This window comes from Micromys minutus, assembly GCF_963924665.1.
Source record: "Micromys minutus genome assembly, chromosome: 1".
In the NCBI taxonomy this organism is placed as follows: Eukaryota; Metazoa; Chordata; class Mammalia; order Rodentia; family Muridae; genus Micromys; species Micromys minutus.
Window position 1 is genome coordinate 62,609,163 of NC_137969.1, and position 21,546 is coordinate 62,630,708.

General features: G+C 48.4%; 2 protein-coding genes across 3 annotated transcripts in view; both read right to left on the minus strand.

Moving 5' to 3' along the window:
* Positions 1–20,863, minus strand: part of LOC308431431 (left-right determination factor 2) — a gene marked incomplete at both ends in the record, with an annotated part of 41,624 nt that extends 20,761 nt beyond the window's left edge. The window contains 4 exons of one of the 2 annotated variants that reach the window (XM_080930933.1): positions 16,417–16,780; positions 19,148–19,393; positions 19,677–19,923; positions 20,614–20,863. In XM_080930933.1, the coding sequence (XP_080787059.1) occupies positions 16,417–16,780; positions 19,148–19,393; positions 19,677–19,923; positions 20,614–20,863 (1,107 nt within the window). Of the gene's footprint in view, positions 1–16,416; positions 16,781–19,147; positions 19,394–19,676; positions 19,924–20,613 lie in introns of those variants that run through there. The other variant, XM_080930934.1, reaches the window with a different exon arrangement.
* PYCR2 (pyrroline-5-carboxylate reductase 2) lies at positions 6,772–10,247 on the minus strand. Its single transcript, XM_080914774.1, has 7 exons — positions 10,034–10,247; positions 9,745–9,815; positions 8,753–8,932; positions 8,423–8,644; positions 8,165–8,257; positions 7,907–8,070; positions 6,772–7,374 (listed from the first exon to the last, which is right to left on the minus strand). The coding sequence occupies exons 1-7, from the start codon at positions 10,098–10,100 to the stop codon at positions 7,209–7,211; spliced, it is 963 nt and encodes a 320-aa protein (XP_080770900.1). The 5' UTR covers positions 10,101–10,247; the 3' UTR covers positions 6,772–7,208.
* Positions 20,864–21,546: the final 683 nt, after the last annotated feature.

Consider the following 21,546-nt stretch of genomic DNA (forward strand, 5'->3'; position numbering starts at 1 on the left):
GCCACTAGTTCCTCTAGCTGGTCGTGAATGTTTCAGGATGCTAACATCGTAAGGGGGGGGGGGGGGCCTTGGCACTCGAGTGCATAGCACGTTATGTGTCTATAACAGGATCTGAATATGCATTGTTTACTCAGTAGGGATTTCTCCCCAGCCTTAGCCAGCTTCCAGAGAACTTTGGCTACCAGCCACAGTCAGCTCGGATTCAAGTTACTAAGAACTAGTTAGGTTCCTGAGAGCTGTGCCCAGCAGTGGCTCCCACAGCTGCCTGAGGGTTAGATATTCCTATAGGGCCCTTGGGGACTCTGAATCCGAGGTTTGTTGTAGAGTCTGCTGGACTTGAAGCGGCAGAGACTATAAATGAGAAAACATCTGTGAGAAAAGGATCCAGAAGATGAAAAACTGGACACTTTCGGGAGCAGAGAGATTGGGAGCACCCTGAAGGGAGAAGATGGAAGTATGTTTGCTCCACTCCATCATTCCCCATCATTTAAAAGAGGATGTTAGGGCCAGTTGGCAGCATAGGCCTATAATTCCAGTACTCCAGAAGCAAAAGAATCGGGGAGTTCAGGGCTTTCCTGGGCAGCTCATTGAGACCCTGTCCCTGGAAGGAGAAAGGGCCCCATGCGCATGAATGAAGAAGCTCTGCGTTCCAATCCAAATGCAGCAAAATAAAATGGCAGATGCCACTGCAGGGAATGAGGCCATGAATCCAGGCAGCCCAAAGCTTTGACCCTGGCCCTATCACCTGCTTGCCAGACTTCCTGTGCCTCTGACCTCTTGCAGATTACAACAAAACAGCACCTTCAGGTTCTTAGGGCTCATGCCTGCCACACACCAGGTTCTTTGTCTCCGTTAGATCTCAGCACAGACAGGAGAACCTGTTCTTACTCTCAGCCTACAGGTGAGAACATGCGGACTCGGGAACTTGGCAGGGTGACCTGGTAACATGTGGTCTGACTCTCCAGACCTCTCCCTGCATGAGACCGGTGTGTGCCACTTCAGATGACCTAGAGAGGCTAGGTTCGGAGAGCAGTTGATAATGGCAGAACACTTCGTCCAGGAGCCTAAAGGGGATACTGGTTTGTGGGTCCACAAGGGGGGGCAGCTGCCCAGCTTTTTAGCACTGGTGGCTGTTATGACAGAGGCTAGAAGTAGAGAATAAATCCAGAACACTGAACTTTTTTTAGTGGAAACAGGGAGTCACCAGCTTCTCTCCAACCGACCTTCTCCCTGATACTGACACCCTAGCCCAGAGCTCGGAGGTAGATGTCCTGTAGTAGGCCAAGCCTCTTTGCTGCACTACATAGGAACCCAATAGGCTCAAGTACCTGGAAACAATTTTTTCTCTGACTTGGGACATCTTTAGGAGTTACCAGTGAGTCCTGGGAAAAGGACTCAGATCCAGGGGCTGAAATGTTGCTGCTAGCAACCCCAGCTGCCTAAAATGGGGACATCCACCCTCGACAATTGACCTTGTCAATCAAAAGGTGTTGCTATGGAGCAATGCTGTTTCCAAGGAAATAACAAAGTCTAAGATGCCAAGACCAACAACTGATGCAGGCAAAGGGGTGGAGCTGAGGAGGAGGTGCCTCTCAGTCTCTCCTCCACTCTGAATTCTAAGATAGGGAAAACTACATCAGACTGCCTTGTGCATATCTCTCTCACCAGATTAGTCCGTAAACTGCTAGAAGCGCAGAGGCCTGGGTTCTAATCCTTCCTGGCCAGGTGGCCTTGGGCAAGTCTCATTTCTACTTCAGTTTCTGGTTCTTTTATTAAAATAGAAAGTAAAACAGAGTGTGGTGCTTTCGTCTGTAATTCCGGCCCTTGGTAGCTAAGGTGGAAGGTCAGGCTATCACAAACTTAAGACCAGCTCGGGCTATTGGGCTATGTAGAAAGTTTGTGGTGGGCTGGAGAGATGGCTCAGTGGTTAAGAGCACTGACTGCTAAGTTCCTTAGTTCAAATCCCAGCAACCACATGGTGGCTCACAACCATCTGTAATGAGATCTGATCCCCAATTCTAGTGTGTCTGAAGACAACTACAGTGTACTTATATATAATAAATAAATAAATCTTTTTTGTAATGTTTGTGGTGGTTTGAATAAGAATGGTCCCCATAGGCTCATATAGGTGTGGCATTTGTAGGTGTGGTTTCGTGGGAGGAAGTGTGTTCCTGAGGGTGGGCTTTTAAGTTTCAAAAGCCCATTCAAGGCTCCGATCAGCTCTCTCTCTCTCTCTCTCTCTCTCTCTCTCTCTCCTTTTCCCTCTCTTCCTCCCCCTGCCTGCCTATCAGTTAATTTTCCAGCACCACACCTGATGTCATGCTCTCTGTGACGGTAATAATGGGCTAAACCTCTTACACTGTAAGCCAGCCCCAATTAAATGCTTTCTTTTATGAGCGTTGCCTTGGTCATGGTGCCTCTTCACAGCAATAGAACAGTGAGTAAGACAAAGTTCTAGGCCAGCATGGGCTATAGAACCTCTTATCTCAAAAATCTTTAATGAAAAATAAAGGCATGACTCTTCCTACTTACTAAACAGGGAGCAACACACACACACACACACACACACACACAGAGGTCAGTAACTGCCCGGTCTTCCATGGAGCCTTCGCACACCTGAGTCACTATTCAGCTTATGGGGAGACCTGGGCAGGCAACCATGCGGCTTGGAGCCACCCCTCCCCTCTATACCCCCCCACACAAGTTCTCTTCCCTATGAGGAAGGCAGCCTCTGGTGAGGGCACTACTCTTACATTATTCCAAATGTAGGGACTTCCTCAACAAATGCTCCCGTGCCAGGAACAATAGCACAGGCCACCTCCTTTCCTCTTTTTATTTTGGAGCTAGAGGCAGAGATGAGGGTTTGTTGTTGTTGGTTGGTTTTTTTCCCTACTAACCACTCCCTGGACCAGTGATCCATACCCCCTGTTCTCACCTTGTTTTAATGACTATGACACAGTTCCCAGGAGGGGAGAAGCTTACATACAAATCTATGTATAAAATGGAGCCCCAGATCCAACCAAAGCAGCCCTCCAGTGGACTCTCTGGGTGAGATGAGGGCTCTCCCACTACTGAAGTGTCTCTACTGCCCACTGTCCGGAAACCCTCAGGATGCTCTAAGCCCAGTGTACATCCCTAGTCACTCCTGTTTTCAAGGATGGAACATTTATCCACATGATCTTCCTGAAGTTGAAAGCCATTGTGAAACTGGTTTTCTTCTCAATGTGCTTTAATTTAAGTGTCCCTCGGACATTCTCTCCCACCTGAAGACTCTTAAGGCTGTAAGAAAAGCGGTAGGATTTCATAATCTGAACAGGCCAGGGTAACTTCTTGAGGCAAGAGCACCATCCTGAAGACCTTTGATAACACTCACTGTATTGCCGTGGTAGTGTTCGACGGTTATCCCAGCACCCTGTAATCCCTGCTGCCTGTAATCCCAGCACCTGGGAGGCTGACACAGGAAGATTCCAAGTTTGAGGGCAGCCTTGGTTTAAGAGGGTTCACAGCTAGCTTGGGTCAGTATAGCAAGAAACAAAAACCTAAACAAACAAAACCCTCATAGAGTAGATGTCAAAACTCAGTTAGCAGGTTCAAGGTCAGGTTAAGGGCCAAGTGCTACTCTGCCACAAAGCACACACACATGCTCAAGGTGCTCCTAGGCCATGGGAGAGGAAAGTCCATGGAGAAGTGGATGGTAACCATTCCATTGTCAACAGACTTCCACAGGAGGGACCCCAGACTATCCTGGAGCTAGCTGCACAGGTGGGCTTCTAAGAGTTGGGATCCAGAGTACTCATTTATCCACTATTCCAAGACATTCTCTTTTTCCCTAAGAATTATTTATGTGTATGAGTACACTGTCGATGTCTTCAGACACACCAGAAGAGGACATCAGACACTATTACAGATGGTTGCGAGTCACCATGTGGTTGCTGGAAATTGCAGAGCAGACAGGGTATGCTCCAGCCCCAACCACCGGGACTCAGATCTGTAGTCACAGCACCTGGCAACAGCCTCAGAGACTCCAAATGTCCTTGGTGACTAGGACACACTTCCACGGGATTTTTTTTTTTTTTAATCTACAGTGATGTTACGAGCCTATAACCCCAGTGTTGTGGCTGGCATGTGGTGAGGGTAGACACAAGGCCTGTGGTTAGTAAGAAAGATGGGCGGGGACAGAAATTTGGAAAGGAGGGAGAATCTAAGAAAATCAAGATGGAGGAGGAAGAGGACGGCCTGTCTCCGTGTGGCTTTGGATAGCCACAGATAGCTATGGATGTCTTATAAGAATAAACCATTATAGGACAATTTCTAGGTGGGCAGCTTGCATCATATCAGCTGGTTCTGGGTTTATCATGCAGACTTTTGTGGAGTGAGAATTTACAGATATAGGTCTGATTGAAGAAGTACAAGCTTCTAGAGTTTGGATTTTGTCAGACTAGTGGGAATTGTGACAATAACTACAGGGGGTGGTTGCTGAGAATGTGGGCAGAGTTCATGGCAGAGCTGCAGGAGGGCGGCGGTCACTGAGATGAAAATGCTCCACAGATGTCATATGGCTTTATGATGCCAGCGACAGTGAGGGATGGTGGGTCTTTTCTAATAACTACATAACACCCTAGCATTAAAGATGCTGAAGCAGGATTGCCATGAGTTCAAGACCAGCCTGGTCTATAGAGCAATATTGTGTCTCAAATTGAAAGCTGCTTCTTGACAGGTCTTGCTCCTGCCCTGCCCCCACCTAGGTTCCCCTAACTACCTTGTATACTCTTCTCACTTGTCTCTCAAAGATTTATTTCTATGAGTACACTGTGTTCAGACACACCAGAAGAGGGCATCAGATTCTATTACAGATGGTTATGAGCCACCATGTGGTTTGCTGGGAACTGAACTCAGGACCTCTGGGAGAGCAATCAGTGCTCTTAACCACTGAGCCATCTCTCCAGCTCCTACTTCTCTTTTCAATTGCATTTTTATATGCAGTGTGTGTTGGGAGAAGGAGATGTACCTCATATCACATGGTGTCAGTCCCCCTTCCCCTTATGTGAGCTCCAGGGACCAAAACTCAAGACATCAAGCTCCCTGGTGCTGCTGACTGGGTCCAAGGCCTTATGCACATTAGACACTCTCTCACCCAGCCACTTCCCTACCCCCTACCATACCCACTTGGATATTTCACCTGCCTTCCTGGTGATGGAGCACAGGAGAGGCTGAGCTTTAAATGCTGAGGAAAAGCCTGCAAGCCCTTGGGTCTAGTCTCGCTGGGGCGTTGCCTAGCAACAGTCAGGAAGGACCTTGCGGGATGGAAGGAGTGTGCTTATCTTTCTACACACCATAAAAGGAACAGTGGGGGGAAAATGTCATATCTTTCTGTTTTCTCCCTCCCTACTGGGGACAGAAGTCAGGGAGGGCTCCAGCATGCTAGGTAAATGTTCTATCACCGAGCTACACCTCAAGCCCCAAAGTGTTCATTCAGTCTTCCAACTATCAAAAACATGCCTGCAAAGCAAAACAGAGGCATAAATGCAACAACATTTTTCTGGGGCCCTCAGATAAGCTCAGTGTTTAGTGAGAGGGGAGAAGAGGGCAGAGGAGGGGTGTTGAAGGCTATTCCAGGTTGGAGAGTTGAGGATACAGGGAGCTCAGAACAGGCCATGGGCAGTCTGTGCAGACAGCACACTGATCTTGGCTTCTGACAAGTTGGAGAGTTGTAGCTCAAGACAGATGGCCCCACCAGGCCTTGCCATCTTATCAAGTGAGGACAAGGATACATCCTTCCACCTGGTAATATAAGAAGGGCTGCTGGCATGCTGATACTGACTCTTCCCTGCCACCAGACTTGGGTGGCACATCTAACCCCAGGGATAGGTTAGTCACTTAGGCTCTCAGGGCCTGGCTCCTTACCCCTTACCCATACCACCCTTGTACAGTGCTGCCTCACAAGGGGGCACAGAACATGACTATGGTGGTTTGAGTGCGATTTTTCCCTAAGTCTTGAGAATTTGAATTCTTAGTCTCCAGTTGGTTTCGTGGCAAAGATGAGGAGGTATGACCTTGCTGGAGGAAGCTGGCATCAGGAGTGGGCTTTGAGGCTTGAGGTTAGCCCTCTCTGCTTCCTGAGCTCTCAGCTATTCCTGTTGCCACGCCTCTGCTCTGCCAGCAGCCAGCATGGACTCAAACCCTCAGAAACCATGAGCCCAAGACAAACTGTTCCTTCTCCAAGTTGCTTTGGTCACGGTGCCTTATCACAGCAACAGAAAAGTAACTGAGACAGTGACTTAGAAGTAGAAAACAGGGCTGTAGAGATGGTTCAGCGGTTAAGAGCACTGACTGCTCTTCTAGAGGTCCTGAGTTCAAATCTCAGCAACCACATGGTAGCTCACAACCATCTGTAATGGGATCTAGTGCCCTCTTCTAGTGTATCTGAAGACAGCTACAGTCTACTCATAAATAAAACTTAAACAAAAGAATAGAGAACAAGCCAGTCGGTGGGGGGGGGGGGGCACACCTTTGATCCCAGCACTTTCAAGGCAGAGGCAATCAGATCTCGTGAATTCAAGTTCAAGGCCAGCCTGGTCTACACAGTGAGTTCCAAGTCAGGGCTATACAGAGAAACCTGTGGATGGAAGGGAAGGAAGGGAGGGAGGGAGGGAGGAAAGGAGGGAGGGAGGGAGGAAAGAAGGGAGGGAGGGAGGGAGGGAGGGAAGAAAGCAGAGGCAAGAGGATTGCCATAAGTTGAGGTTAGCCTGGGCTACACAGTGAGACTAGAACTCAAAAATAAATAAGATCTTTATTAAAGCCGCTAAAATTAGCCCCGAACATCACCTTCTAATGGGACACCTGTACAGAAGAGTTAAGCAACAGGTCACGGGATTTCCCACACTTTCACCTACAACACCAAGCCACATGCTTCTTTTGCATGTTTTTAATTCAGATTACTGTTTCCTTTCACCTCACCAGGAGGTCAAACTGAACCAACCTTGGATCTAAAGTTGCTGAGGGGGATGCTAACACCAGGGCCTCCACCTCTCTGAGAGGCATGCTGGACTATCTGGCTTCTAGCATCAGCTGCCTCCTCAGAGCACCTTCTGCCACGGGACAAGAGGAGGACTCGGTGGCACCAGGTGAGCAGATGTAAGCAGCTTTCACCCCCAGACCTGAGCCCGCCCCTGTACTACAGGGGACAGGGGCACCCCACAGAATCCTCCTCACTCTTTCTTGCTTCCCTGGACGGGGTTTCTTGTGAGGAGTTTCCCTGAGCTGGGAGGAGCCAGTGTGGACACCGTGGGGGACTCCAGCTTCACTCTGTCCAGGAGGGTCTTCTTAAGGGCGGCAGGGGACACCTTTTCTTGGTCAGCCATTGACTGCAGCTCTCTGTAAGAAAGCAGGAAGATGTGAAACCTTGGAGCCAGAGCTTTGAGCATTCCCCAGTCACACAGCCCCAGACACTCAACATGACACCACCAGGACTCAGAATCCCAAACCAGAGAAACCCCAAGCTTCATAAGAGTCCTATTTAACTAACAGAGGGTCTCACAGTCATCTCATGTGGTTGAAGGGTAGGTACAGTATTTCAGTGGTATCTGTGACCGCACAAGAAAAAAAAAGTATAGGAAGTCAGAGGGTTTGAAACCAGTCAGGATTTGAATCCTGTCTCTGTCATTTAGCTGTTTGATCTTGAATGTCCCCATCTACAAATCAAAGTTAATCATAGCTATCAGAAGTGTGCTAAGAACTAAGTAAAGAAAGGGTAGCAAACCCTTGGCTAAAGAAAGCTTCAAACCATGGTTACCAACACAGCACAGGTTCTGACACCGCTCATGAAATCTCCCAGAGTAACGGCAGCTCACCCAGGGGTAGGCTGGGAATGGAAGAACTCAGGCTGGGGAGAGCGGGACATACGCACCTTGTTCGAATACAGGAGGCCTCAACGGCATTGATGAGCAGAGAGCGGAAGCCCCCACTCTCCAGGAAGTGCAGGGCATGGATAGTGGCCCCCCCAGGGGAGCACACATTGTCTTTGAGCTGGCCTGGATGGTCCTCTGAATCCAGCAGCATCTTAGCTGCTCCCTGAGGCACAGAGAAGCATTAGACTCAAGTCTACACCCAGCTCAGTAACCCCCTCAAAACACAACCCTAAAGTCAAACATGCAAAGACACTAACCAGCAAGGCCTGAGCTCCCAGGCGGACCGCCAGTCGCCGTGGCACACCCATCTTCACCCCGCCATCTGCCAGCGCATCCAGGGCCATAAATGCCTGTGGAGATAATCTCTGAACCTAGGAAACAGCATCCACGTACCCACACCCCAGAAGCTCCTTTCTCTGATGGCTGGAACTAATCCTATAGGACAGCACTTTCCACCAGCCCCTCCTGCTGCCTTAAGATTCGTGCAAGCCAGTGGGCGAGTGAGGACCACTCACGTAGGCAGGCCCGCTGCCGCTGAGCCCCGTGATAGCATCAATGAGGTCTTCCTCCACCTCTGTGCAGAAGCCCACGCTGCTCATCAACTGCTCCAGAAGCTTCCCGTCTTCCACCAGGGCATGGGTCCCTGTGGCATACACAGTGGCCCCCTCCCGGACCACCACAGGCGTGTTGGTCATGCAGCGGATCACCTTGGGGGCTGGCTGGAAAGCCATCAGCTTCTAGAGGAGGACAGCAAACCAACTGAGTGTCCAGGGCACAGCTCCTCCAGGCCTGAGCCATAGCAGCCACTCCCTCCTCTCACACAACAGGCACCCGGGTACCAGCACCTTCTCCACAGAACTGATGGTGACGCCGGCCGCACAGGAGACCACGATGTGCCTCTCCTGCACGTCGGCCCCGATCTCATCCAGGATGAAGGGGATGATGTGGGGCTTCACAGCCAGGAACAGGACGTCACTGTGTCGCACGGTGTCCTTATTGCTTCGGGTCAGATTCACACCCATCTTCTGCAGGGAGAGGCGACCATCAGCTGTGCTTGGTAATATGGCCGAGCCCCATGCCACCCACGAAACAGCCAACACTCTATTCTGAGCTTTCAGGGCTCCGTTTTCCTTTCCTGCCACTGGGCAAGTCATGGCAAGCTTTCCACAATGGCCAGAAGAGTGGCTGTTTCCTCAACCCCACAATTTCATACCTCTCTGCTCAGGGAGAGAGGTGAAATGTCAGCACCTGGAGTCTGGGAGCATAGTTACAAAGCCCACTCCCAACCTAGCAGCTGTTTACTAGAGTAACAAGCCTCCACAGGGCCCTGCAGTGTTGGGGACATCCGCTTACATGAGGCACGAACACTATGCACTGGCCTCTTCAGCTGCTGACCTGTCCCACATTGGCCAGACGGTATAAGACTTTAGACATTAAGCCTTATTGAGAGAAACTTAGTAACTCACCAAATCTGTTTCCAACAACATCATTTTCTTTTATTTTTTAAGATTTATTTATTTATGTATTTGAGTACACTGTAGCTGTCTTCAGACACACCAGAAGAGGGCATCTGACCCCATTACAGATGGTTGTGAGCCACCATGTAATTGCTGGAAATTAAACTCAGGGCCTCTGGAAGAGCAGTCAGTGCTCTTAACCACTGAGCCATCTAACTTTGCCTGGGGGCTCCCACCACACAAGGCTGCCTCAGAGAAGGTGCAGGGCTTATAATGATGATCTCCCTAGGGGAGGGTTAGAGCCAGTCCGACTTTGGGCTTCTCAGGTCACACTTTTCCTGGGCCCCTACCTCTTATCCACTCCCCTCCAACCCTCCTACCCTGAGCGCAGACACCGTAGGCAGGTCCATTTCCGGGGAGCTGGCTATTATCTTGTGAGCCGACAGGACGCCTACAGAGAAAAAAGTTTTTTCAACTGTGGATCATGGCCCAATCAAGCAGCCCACAATGGAAGTCCACAGCAGCCTTAGCAGTGCGGGTCTCCGACGCTATGCTCCAAGCAGATGGATGCAAACCTCCCATCCATTCACATTCACTCACCTACCCACTCACGCACTCACTCATTCAGTCGTTCACTCTGGTGAGAGGGAAGGCTGACCACGCGCTCACCCGCAGCCGTGAAGCCCCTCGCCAGAGCACAGGCCAGCTGGCCCGCGCCGATGAAACCCACGCTCATGGCCGCAGGATCCCGGAAAACGCAGACCCGGAGACTCTGGGAACCCCCAGATCAGTGTCCGCGCGTGGAAAAAGACGGATCCAATTGCTCGGAACAGCTTTCACACTGGGATGCACTGGACGAACTGCCAGACAGGCCCCAAGAATCCCTGAGCATCCACGGCCAAATACGCAGCCTCCGGTTGGCCACGTGTCCCAGGCAACCAATCCGAGGCTGGGATACCAGAGAGGACCAATCAGCAGCACCTTCAGGCCGTGCGCCCGCCCACTACTCGCGCGGCGGGTGGAACCTGTAGCTTAGCTGGAGCCTGTCTGCGTGGACCTGTCTGGGACCCTGGAAATTCCGGGTTTGAAGAGTTGGCTACTAATAACTCTGATCCAGGAGTGACATCCCCAAAACGCACCAGGCTACAGTTGGCCGGCTTTGGCATGCTGCTTCCGAAGTAGAACTAGGTAGAAAAGACGAATTATTAGATCATGATTTGTTGATTTGTTTAGTAATTTCCTTAAAGCACTGCTTGTGCTGCCTGTTTGCCAAGCATGACTTCTCTTGCTACCCGGAACAGAATGACCTGGAGAAATAGCTGAGACAATGAGAAATGACTGCCACTTTGGTTTCTGTAACATCTTGTTTGCCTACCCCACCTTGCGGTTTTAGAGTATATAAAAAGACTCAGCATCGAAGCCTTTCCAGAGCTGTCCTGACTTCAGATCACTGGTGACATCTCTCTCCCGTTAATATTGTAGGTTTTTTTTTTTGTTTTGTTTTGTTTTTTTTTTTTGTTTTGTTTTGTTTTTTTGTACTCCAGAAGGATTCTCGAAACACGGCCAGACGCACCGGAGGGCACTAGACTAGCTACAGTTTGAGTTTGACTTTTGGAGAGTGTCTCACTATATAGACTAGGCTGGTCTCGATCTAGTGACTTTCCTGCCTCAACCTCATGAGTGGTGGGATTATAGAACATAAATTTCTATAGCATACAAGTCATAGCAGTTTCCCAATGCCACTGAAACGTTCTTTTACACAAGATTTTAACGTGTATTTATTCCATTCATGGATATACCCTGCCTCAACAGGTTACCTACTGAGCCAGGTTCTGGGGATACTGTGGTGAACTGTTACAGTGGAACAGTTTTGTTCGTTTTTTTTTTTTTTTTTTTTTTTTTTTGTTTTGTTTTGTTTTTGTTTTGCCAGAGTCTGGCTTTGTTGCCCAGGCTCAGTGGACCTTCCTACCAGTCTTCCAAGAAGCAAAAACTATTTGCATACTATCTGCCTTTTTGTAGTCTGCTACTGTGAGGTGGATGGAGGCCTACCATCTCACCCAGCCATTTGGGACACACCCACCAGGAGGGCTCCACCCTGACCCTTCAGTCCTGCCTTGGGATATCCTCACTTCTGTTGTCTGTCTCAAAGGTGTTCCTGCCCTTCCCTTCCAGACAATTGTAAAACCTCCCCTGCCTCCAGCATCATTTTTATCAGAGCCTCAGGCCTTCCTCCTGCCTTATCCTAAGTCACAGGCCTGCCCCTTCTGAGAACTAGGGAGATCCAGGCAATGGGACAGAACACTGAGGTGCCCCAGCTAGGCAGATGACCAGTCTCTAGCAGCCAACCCTCCCTTGCCTTTGTTTATTACACAGGAATCCATGTCTATTACCCAAAACTTAGATTCAATAGAAAGCTGTTCGCCTCCTCCTCCTTCTTCTTCTCCTTCTTCTTTTTCTTCTTCTGTACTTCAGATAGAAGTCGGGCCTTTTACCCATCAGGCCTGGGCTCACCCCTTACCTGCTCTTCAGCACCGACTTCAGTCTCACCGCCTAAGGAGAATCAATATGATGGTTTTTGGAGAATAGCTCTGTACTTCCTTTTCCTGCACAATGAAGACATCTTAAAATAGATTTTAATCTTGATGTTTTTGTTAGAACAGTTCAGCGAGATAAGCCAGAATGGATTTTGTAGATCTTGTAACAGCAGCAGTCTGGCAGCAGAGGCAGGAAGTTTGAGAGTTCCAGGCCAGTCTGGGATGTAGGATAGAAGAAACCCTGCCTCTGAAAAGTGAACTAAAATCCCAGCTTATTGTTGGAAGGCTGGGAATACAGCTCAGTCAGTAGCGTACATGAAGGACCAGGCTCCTTCCCCTCCACTGTACAGTGAGATGGTACAATCCCAGCACTTGAGAGGCCGTTTTAGAGAGTTTTAAGGGTCAAAAATTTAAGGTCACCCTTGGCTACACAGCCTGCCTTGGGACCCTGTCTGAAGCAAGCAAATAGACAACACTGTTTCATACTAAACAGACTAAAACTAGAACGGACTAAAATAAGCAACAATGTTATAGACAAAACTGATAAAACGTTTTATTTATTAATTTTATAACCATTTCTTGCAAACCAATTATATGTAGTGTGGCTAAGTGTAGACTGGAGTAAGCAGGGCTACAGCAGTGGCACAAGCCTTTAGACCCAGATCTCTAGGTTTGAGGCCAGCCTGGTCTACAAAGTGAGTTCCATGACAGCCAGGGCTACAAAAGACATAGGACCCTATTTCTAAAAAACTATACAAGCAAATACAAAACTGAGATATTAAAAATGCCTCACTTCTGATGGGGTTTGGCTTACTGCCTGTATTTATTTCCTTCTCTTAAGAAGGAAATAGAGTTTGTGGGTTTTTTTTTTTTTTTTTTTCCTGTAGAGGTATAAAAGAAATACTTGTTCATACCGACTAAGGAAATGCATAGATGGACTGACAAGTTTGGCACCAGCTCCTAGAGCAATAGCAGAGTTCATTTGCAAACTCTGGTTCAGAGCGCCACCTAGTGTTAAGAAACGAGAAATGGCTGTAGACTCCAGCATCAAAAGGCACCAACAAAACCAGTCCAGCAAAGTATATTTACTAAAATCTTTACTCTTCACTTGCTCTTAACAAGGAATCTGCTGTTCTTGCTGTCCAACTGTGAGAAGAATTGCTTTAAAAAGTGTATTTATTGATGTGCGTGGGTAATGTGTGTGCATGTATATCTATATATCCCGTGCATGCCTGGTTCCTACAGAGGACAGAAGACAATGTTGGATCCTGTGGAAATTGAGTTACACACAATTGTGAGTTGCCATCTGTGTGCTAGGAGTTGAACCTGGATCCTCCGGAATGGTAGCCAGTGCTTAGCCATCTCTCCATCCCCAAGGATGGCTTTCTTAAAAAACAGTCTAGCACATGAATAAGTTACTCTAGTGAAGATTCAAAGGGCTAGTCACTGTGCATTAGTTACAAGAAATTTTTTAAAAGACTTTCGATACAGAGTTTCTCTTTATAGCAGCCCTGGCTGTCCTGAAATGTGCTTTGTAGACCAGGTTAGCCCCAAACTCAGAGATCCCCCTGCCTCTACTTCCTGGGTGTGGAGATTAAAGGTGTGTGCCAAGGTGCCTGGCTTTAGTTACAAAGATTTAAGGGATACTCGTGATAGACACATACTGTTGCCAAGCCTAGTTCCACAGATGCTTGCTTACCAGCCTTATCATCCTCTCCATAACAAAAGTCAAAATGCTTCCTAAAGAGGAAATCTATGCAGCAGTTTATAGTAATATTAAGTAGCAGCTGCATGGGAGTTTAAACAATTACTGTGGGCTTCAACTTTGCAAACTGGAGAGACTTTGATTATGCCCCTATCTAATGATCTTGTGGCCATCATTACCCATCATCCCCTTCTGGTGAGCGACCTAGAAATGACGTAAGGCACTGTGTAAAGCGTCCCTTTAATTTTGTTTCTTCAGAGTATCTATGTTTCAGGGTTTTTTTTTTTTTTCTTTAAATATAAAAAAGCATCATGCTGGAGAGATGGCTCAGCAGTTAAGAGCACTGACTGCTCTTCCAGAGGTCCTAAGTTCAATTCACAGAGGTCCGGAGTTCAAATCCCAGCAACCACATGGTGGTTCACAACCATCTGTAATGGGATCTTATGACCTCTTCTGGTGTATCTGAAGACAGTGACAGTGTACTCACATACATGAAATAAATAAATCTTTTTTTAAAAAGCATCATGTCAATGCATATACTCTGTGAAGGCTGTTCTCTAGGGTGAGACATTTGACACACTCAGGTCATGCTGACCCTGGAGTAGCACATAAGGCCGGGGGATGTCTGTTTCCTGGGGCCATGAAGCTTCAGAGCCAAAGCCCACTGCTCCTTTTTAAGCCAACTGAGTCACTCGTAGGCTTTTGAATTGCCTGTCTGTGGTCAGTTCTGGGAGCTAAATATTTGACTTCCTGGCCTATAGCCCTTCATCCTCCCACCTTTAGTGCCCTTAGAAAAAGGGCCTCAGAGTATTTGTAAAAGTCTACAGTGGGCTGATTGTGATAGTGCATGCCTTTAATTCAGCACTTGGGAAGCAGAGGCAGGAGTATTTTTGAGTTTAAGACCATCCTGGGCTGCTATGTATTGAGATTTGTTTCAAGAGGAAAAATAAAAGGTCTAGAATGAGTCAATACCCGGTGGGTTCTTTCCAGATATCCTCCTATCTAGGGCTTGTTAAAGTTCTTTTTGTTCTGTCTTGTGTAAATAAATTTAAGTATCTCCTGTCAGGGTCCAGCTTCAACACAGGATCGGAATTCCCAACAGGAGGCAGGGATGTCTGGAAAGCACATAATAGACACAGACCAACAGACCACTTTTCTGGTACAACCCCACCCCCCACTCGCTCACAGCTTCAGGCTGCACACATTCTGCATTCGCCTGTGTGTTTCTCTTTTCTCGAGCTCCCACATTCCCACACAGCCTCTTTACACACCTCACACACACCACAAGCCCTCCTTTCACACACTCTCTCCATACACTCTCCTCTCTCTCTCCCACTCACTCGCTCTCTACTTGCTTCACATACTGTCCCACCTTTTTCTTGCCCCAGTCTTTTATTTATTGATACTCTAAAAGCAGGTAGAAAAAACAGACATTGTATACCATTGCCAAATCAAGTTCAAAAGAATAACCACATCCCACAAAGAATCAAAGATTACACTTGTTCCCAAAGTTTCAACCTTCCCTTATTATACCCAGGCCTGTGGCCAATATAATAATAACTGCAAACTATCATTATTTAAACTTTAACTTTTGACTTATTATACTTCAGAACTCAGAGCTCCAAGGTCAGCTACTTGCATTTTCCTGTGAAGCTCTCATGATAAATGACATGGGCAAAGCTGCCAGGCAGTGGCCAGAGTCAGGTTAACCCTTAACTCAGCAGTTCCTCTAGCTTCTGCACATTGCACACAACTGCTCTCCTAAGAGTCCCAGTGTTTTGACTTAGTTTTACTAGTATAAGATTTTATGTATTCTATACACACGATCTTATCCAGGAAGCACTCTCAAATGTTGTGCAAAACTTATTTCATAATTTCAATAGCTTTTTCCTTTCTCAGGGTCCCAATGTTGGCTCTATATCATTTTCTAGTAATTTCTTCAAACTCTTTTTGCAAATCAAACATTAATCCAAAACTACCATTGTGCACTTGTTACATTGTTTCCAAGATGAGAGCACACAGCATGCACCTGGGCCATTAGGGCTGTGCTGTGCTGTGCCCCTGTGCCTCAATTTTTAATTGTTTAAGAATCATTACATCAAGGAACATCCACTTTCACAGAACTAAGCAGAGCAGAAGGAGAAGGAGAAGGGAGTAGGAATGTCAGATATAATAGAATAATTATGCACACCAAGGCCAACTGAAAAGCAGTCACACACAAATAAAATCTATACAGCCTTTGTCCAGGGCTAAGGTTAGGAGAAATAGGAACAATTTTTTTTCTCAAAGAGCTGCCATGGGGTACTGAGATGTCTCCATCCTGGCTGTTGTAGGCAGGCCCTTATTTTAGATGGCGGGTCCCCTGGAGAGATGTGTCTCCTGTTTCTCAGGGTCCCAGATGCCACCTTTTTTTTTAAACAAGGAGCTGCTGCCATGAGCTTTTTCGATGTCTTCATCCTGGCCTGCTGCAGGAAGTCCGGACTTGGCATGCTGTCCCTCCGTAATCACTGTGTGAGCGTAACCTAGCTTCCGATTCCCCTGTTCTTACCATAGAGTTTTGTTGCACACTTAGCTGAGAATTGGCCAGAAAACAGATTCCGCTGGGAACCTGGTCACCGCATGGCCTTGTCCTCTGCTGAGTGGGGCCGGGGTGTCCTACTGGAATGACATGATTTACTCATGTAAGTGCTTAAGCTGGGTGACAGACAAGGAAACCAAGACGTGAAAGACTGTGGGGCCAAGGTGAATTGTGGGCACTAAGTTAGGACAGGTATCTAGCTAGCTCACTGAGAATAAAGCTGTAACCATGGAGACTACAGATCTATTCCCCTGGGTATGAGCGCCCCATCTGAGGCGCAGCTACAGGTCTGAACCCTCATGTTGGGCAGGCTGACCACCTGAGGCCTGGTCCTGTCTCCCTCCTTTATGCTGACAATCATGGGCAGGGAGGTCATCTCCGAGGCAACACACTGCCGAGGCCCCAGAAACGGCCACTCGAGGGTCAGGGACTCTGGTGGCTGCGGGCAGCTGCCCACACACTCGTAAGTCAGGAACCCTGGGGGTTCCAAAACCCAGTTTTCGGCCCACTTCACCCCCTGCAGGTCCAGGTACATCTCCTGGCGACAGCATCTGGTGCCTTCGGTCACTGGTGTCTCTGGGTCACAATTGCCTTGAGCTCTATAAGGGCGAGAGGTCAAAGGTCACCTGACAGGGCAGAGGTCAGGAGCACGTCTAAAACATAAGGTGAGCTACTGCTTATTAAGGATCCTGGTATGCCAGGACTAAGTATGGCCTATTTGTCATCTCAGGCGATATTTGTACTTCATCCTCAGAGGGCTCCTGAAGGAAGTTCTAGTCTTATATACCTGAGGACACTGAGACACCAAGGAGCTCAGGTGTGAAAGAAGATCCATGAAAAGCAGTGTGAGATAGAACCTAACTTTATGACAAAGGCCTGGTCTTAAGCACTCCCTGCTTGTCCCCAGTGTCCAATGTCCATGGGAGATGACCTCCAGAAAGCCCAAAGATACCAAAACGGTATATCCTGTACGTACAACCTATGCACACCCTCCTATAATCTTTAAGCCATACTTGGTTACCTATAATACCTAATAAAGTCAGGTATGGTGATGCCTGCCTTTAATCCCCCTAGCACTTGAGAAACAAAGACAGATTGATCTGTAGATTTGAGGCCAGACTGATCTACAGAGTTCCAGGCCAGACCCTGTCTCAAAAAAACTAAACAAGAATACCAAAAAGGCTTTTTGAAAGTGCATGCTGCTGGGCCTGGTGATGCATGCCCGTGAGCCCCGCACTAGGGAGGTGAAGTAGGAAGATCAATAGTTCCTGCTCATCCTGTGCTATGTAGAGAATTCAAGAGCAGCCTGAGCTATACAAGACCTTTGTCTCAAAATACGAAACAAGATCTGGGAGGACTGCTCAATGGGGACAGTGACAAATATGAAAGCAGCCTGAGTTCACATCCTCAGTGCCCACAGAAGGCTAGCAGTGCAGTGTGCCTCAGTAATCTCTATGCCCCTAAAGTAGAAGGTGGGCACAGGAGAACCCCAGAAGCTTGTAGCCAAGTTACAGGCCAAGTAACAAGGAGCCCCTTTCTCAAACCAGACCTAAGGTAGACCCTGACATTGAAGGTCATCCTTTGACCAGCACATGCCTGCTGTGGAACAAGCACACTACACACACACACATACACACACCACACATACACACCACATATACACACCACACATACACACCACATATACACACATACACACCACACATACACACACCACATATACACACCACACATACACACACCACATATACACACCACACATACACACCACATATACACACATACACACCACACATACACACACACACCACATATACACACCACACATATATACACACACTACACATATACATACATGCACACCACACATATACACACACACATATACACATACCACATATATACACACATACAAGTACCACAAACACACCGCACATACACACACTACATACACTCACACATACACACCATACACATACATACCACACATACATACTCCATACACACCACACATACACACACACATATATATATACCATACACACATATATATACATACACTCACACAGATACATACCACACATATACACACATACCACACATATTCACATGTACCACACACACATACCACATAAACACACACCATACATATACATACCACACACATATACCTACATACACACACTATAATGCTTCTCAGGAGAAGCAAGATGGGGAGTTGAGAATCCCATGATAAAGATACATTGTATATATATATATAAAATTATATATATATATATATATATATATATATATATATATATAAAATTTCCCACCAAATAAATAATTTTTAACAACAACAGTCTATCCAGGGGAGGCAAGATAGCTTAGCAGGAGAGTTTGCCATGCAAGACCAATGACCTGAGTTGGACTGGATCCCTAAAATCCACATAAAGTTGAAAGAAGAGAGAGAAGCAGCGCACAGGGCGGTCTGCGGATTTCCACATGCACACAGGTACACACAATACACATGCGGGGTCGTAGCAAATACAAACGTTAATAGGATGGGTTTTGTTGTTTGTTCTGTCTTTAATGTTTGTTTGGTTTGCTTTTTGTGTTTTTGAAACAGGCTTTCTCTGTGTACCTTTAGCGATCCTCTGAAGAGGAGACTAGCCTCGGGGATCTGCCTGCCTCTCCCTTCCAAGTGTGGGATTAAAATCATGTACCACCAATGCCCTGCTTGAAGCTAAAAACCTTCAAATACTTATTCATGAAGGAAAGAGTGGAAACTGGATGCTATAGTTCACATTATAATATCATTTCTAAACGTACCACCAGAAAATATTATAGTTAGGAATGGTTCATTTCCTGGGGCAGCCTACACAGTTCACATCTGAACTGGTCCAAAAACTCGGCCGGGTGGGGAGGGGGGGGAGAGGGAGGAGGTCGGGTCTATTGCATCCCTAGCCACCCAACCTCCAGCCTACCCGTAGTCCTTGAGGTCCAGCGTGTGCAGCTCCAGCTGTGGCTCCCCCTGCCCCTTGCCATCCGGAGTCCCCTGCGTCGCGAACCGGACCAACTTGTGTGCACTCCAGGTCCCCGGTCCCAGATGCTCCCTCTGCACCGACACCTGGAGCAGCAGCGGCTGCCTCGGCCGGCTCAGCTGCTGCCAGAAGTTCACGGCCTCGGTCACGTCGAAGGCCTTCCAGCCGCTCTCGTGGACGGACACGAGCCTGAGACACAGCAGCGCGCGTCAGGCGAGGGGACTGGCAGGCTGTTAGGGAGGCCCTGAAGGAGTCTATCTCATCCCACCCCTATCATCTGCCGCTCCCCTCCCCCATCCCATCCTGTCCCCACCCCTATCATCTGCCGCTCCTCTCCCCCAGCAGGGCCGAGAACCGCACTTTCCAACTCCCCTAACACCCCCCACCCCGACACACACACACACACACACACACACACACACACACACACACACACTCATCATCATTACCATCATCATCCAGCATCCCCTACCTGGAGTCGATGAGGGCGGTGCGGTTGGAGCCATCCTCACGGACTCTCAGCCATTCAATGGTGACTCGAGCCCGGGCACTATGTGGAGATAGTCTCTCATACCTCCGGAGAGCTGTTCTGGGCACAGGCTCCTGGAACAGCCTCAGCACCGCCTGCACCAGCTCGCTGTTAGGCGGCAGACGCTGCTCCATGCCGAACACCAGCAGGTGACTGGAGGTCTCTGACACCAGGAACCTACCTGCCACCTCTGTGGACAAGGACAGAGTCAGCCTGGCCTCTTCAGGTACCCAAGACCTCTAGGATGGCAGAGCCACTGCGTTAGGAGCAGACTAGGACAGTGCCTTTCCAGTTCTGCGCCTTTGGTGCAAAACTAGTTACTTAAAATCTCCAGGACCAGATTGAGATTGTTCACTAAACCTCCCCAACCAAGCACGAAGAGCTTTGGGACCCAGAAGTAATGAAGCCGAAGCCGAAGCATCAGGTCCTTACCGGCTGTCTTTAGGTCTGATCCCAGCCCTAAACAGGAGAAGGCTTCACCTAGTCTACATCTCACAACAGGCTATACCGTTCTCGGGATTTTGCTTGCTTTTAACTCAAAGTAGCTTTAACCAGTAACTCATTTCAGTGTTCATAGCACAAGACACAGTTGGCCACTGTCCCAGATGGTCCTAGATGGTGAGTCCAGAAGTCACACTACTGCCTCCAGAAAAATCGGGTCCTTGCTACACCTAAGCATACCCTATGATCCTCCTTTTCCCTCCTCTCCTCTTCTCCGAGTCTGGGTCTCGTCATCATTCCAGCCTCCTCCTGGCCTTAAGAGTCCTCAGTACATGGTCGCACCCCTCAACACACACAAAGAAAGGGTTCACATACATCACCAGAGTGGGTATGGTCAGTCTGCCTTGTTCGGAGACCAGGGACAGCAGGAAGAGCTCACCTCGAAAGTTCTGGCTGAACCTCTTGCCTCGGGAGCGGTCAGCATGACTTCCCTGCAGTAGGGCCACATACTGGGACCTCACATGGGCAGGGACGCTCATCCCCTCCACGTCCACCCTGTCCAGGATGGGGGCCTGGCTGAGCTGCAGCTGCCTCAGTAGACTGCTCAGGACCTGTTCCTCAGTCACCGCTGCCCCAGGGCCAGCTAGGGGCAGTACCCAGAGTGCCCAGCAGAGCCACAGGGACTGCATGGTGCTGCCCAGGAAAAACCGTGGATATGTGCGTCCCTAAAGTGCCCTGAAAAGTTTTTGGGACCTAGATGGTCTGCTGAGGGCTGGTACTAGCCTTCTTTATAGTTGGCCCTGGGGTGGGGGGCAGGGAGGAAGGACAAGAAAGGTCACACCCCTGGGACCTCCTGGGAACTCAGCAAGAGACAAGCCCTTGAGGCCTAAGGAGGGGCTGTCTGGAAAGGGTTCAGAGAGCTGTCTGGAAGACACACAGACCGGGATTTCTGTGGGGTCACTGCCTCTCAACAATACCGTTCACTCCAGTTGAAGTTATCTGCTTTGTGGGACAGAGAATTCCCATGGGGGGGGGGAGTGTCTCTTTCACCAGCTGTTGAAGGACTGTTACCTGCGTAACCATGACTGAGCTGAAAATTTCAGAAATGAGTCTAGGTCAGGCTGACCCCAAACTTGTGACAATCCTCCTCCCTTTGTCCCCTGCATGCTAGACCTGCAGCTATGTATCACGATGCCAGACCAGTTTAAGACTCCTGAATGAAGACTTCTCCATAGGCTGGTGTAGGTCTAGCTTGGTCCATGGAGAAGGAAAGAGGGAGCAGAGTCCTGTATTCCAGATGCCTCTGGTGACTTTCACTGATGTCTAGGAGTCAAAGGAACTGTACATTCTTCAGTACCCCCACAGGTCGGTT

Coding starts and splice junctions, on each gene's coding strand:
- PYCR2 (XM_080914774.1), bottom strand. CDS start 10,100: ATGAGCGTGGGTTTCATCGGCGCGGGCCAGCTGGCCTGTGCTCTGGCG. Junction 9,816..10,033: donor GAGGGGCTTCACGGCTGCGG/GTGAGCGCGTGG, acceptor TTTTCTCTGTAG/GCGTCCTGTCGGCTCACAAG. Junction 8,645..8,752: donor CCATCAGTTCTGTGGAGAAG/GTGCTGGTACCC, acceptor GTCCTCCTCTAG/AAGCTGATGGCTTTCCAGCC.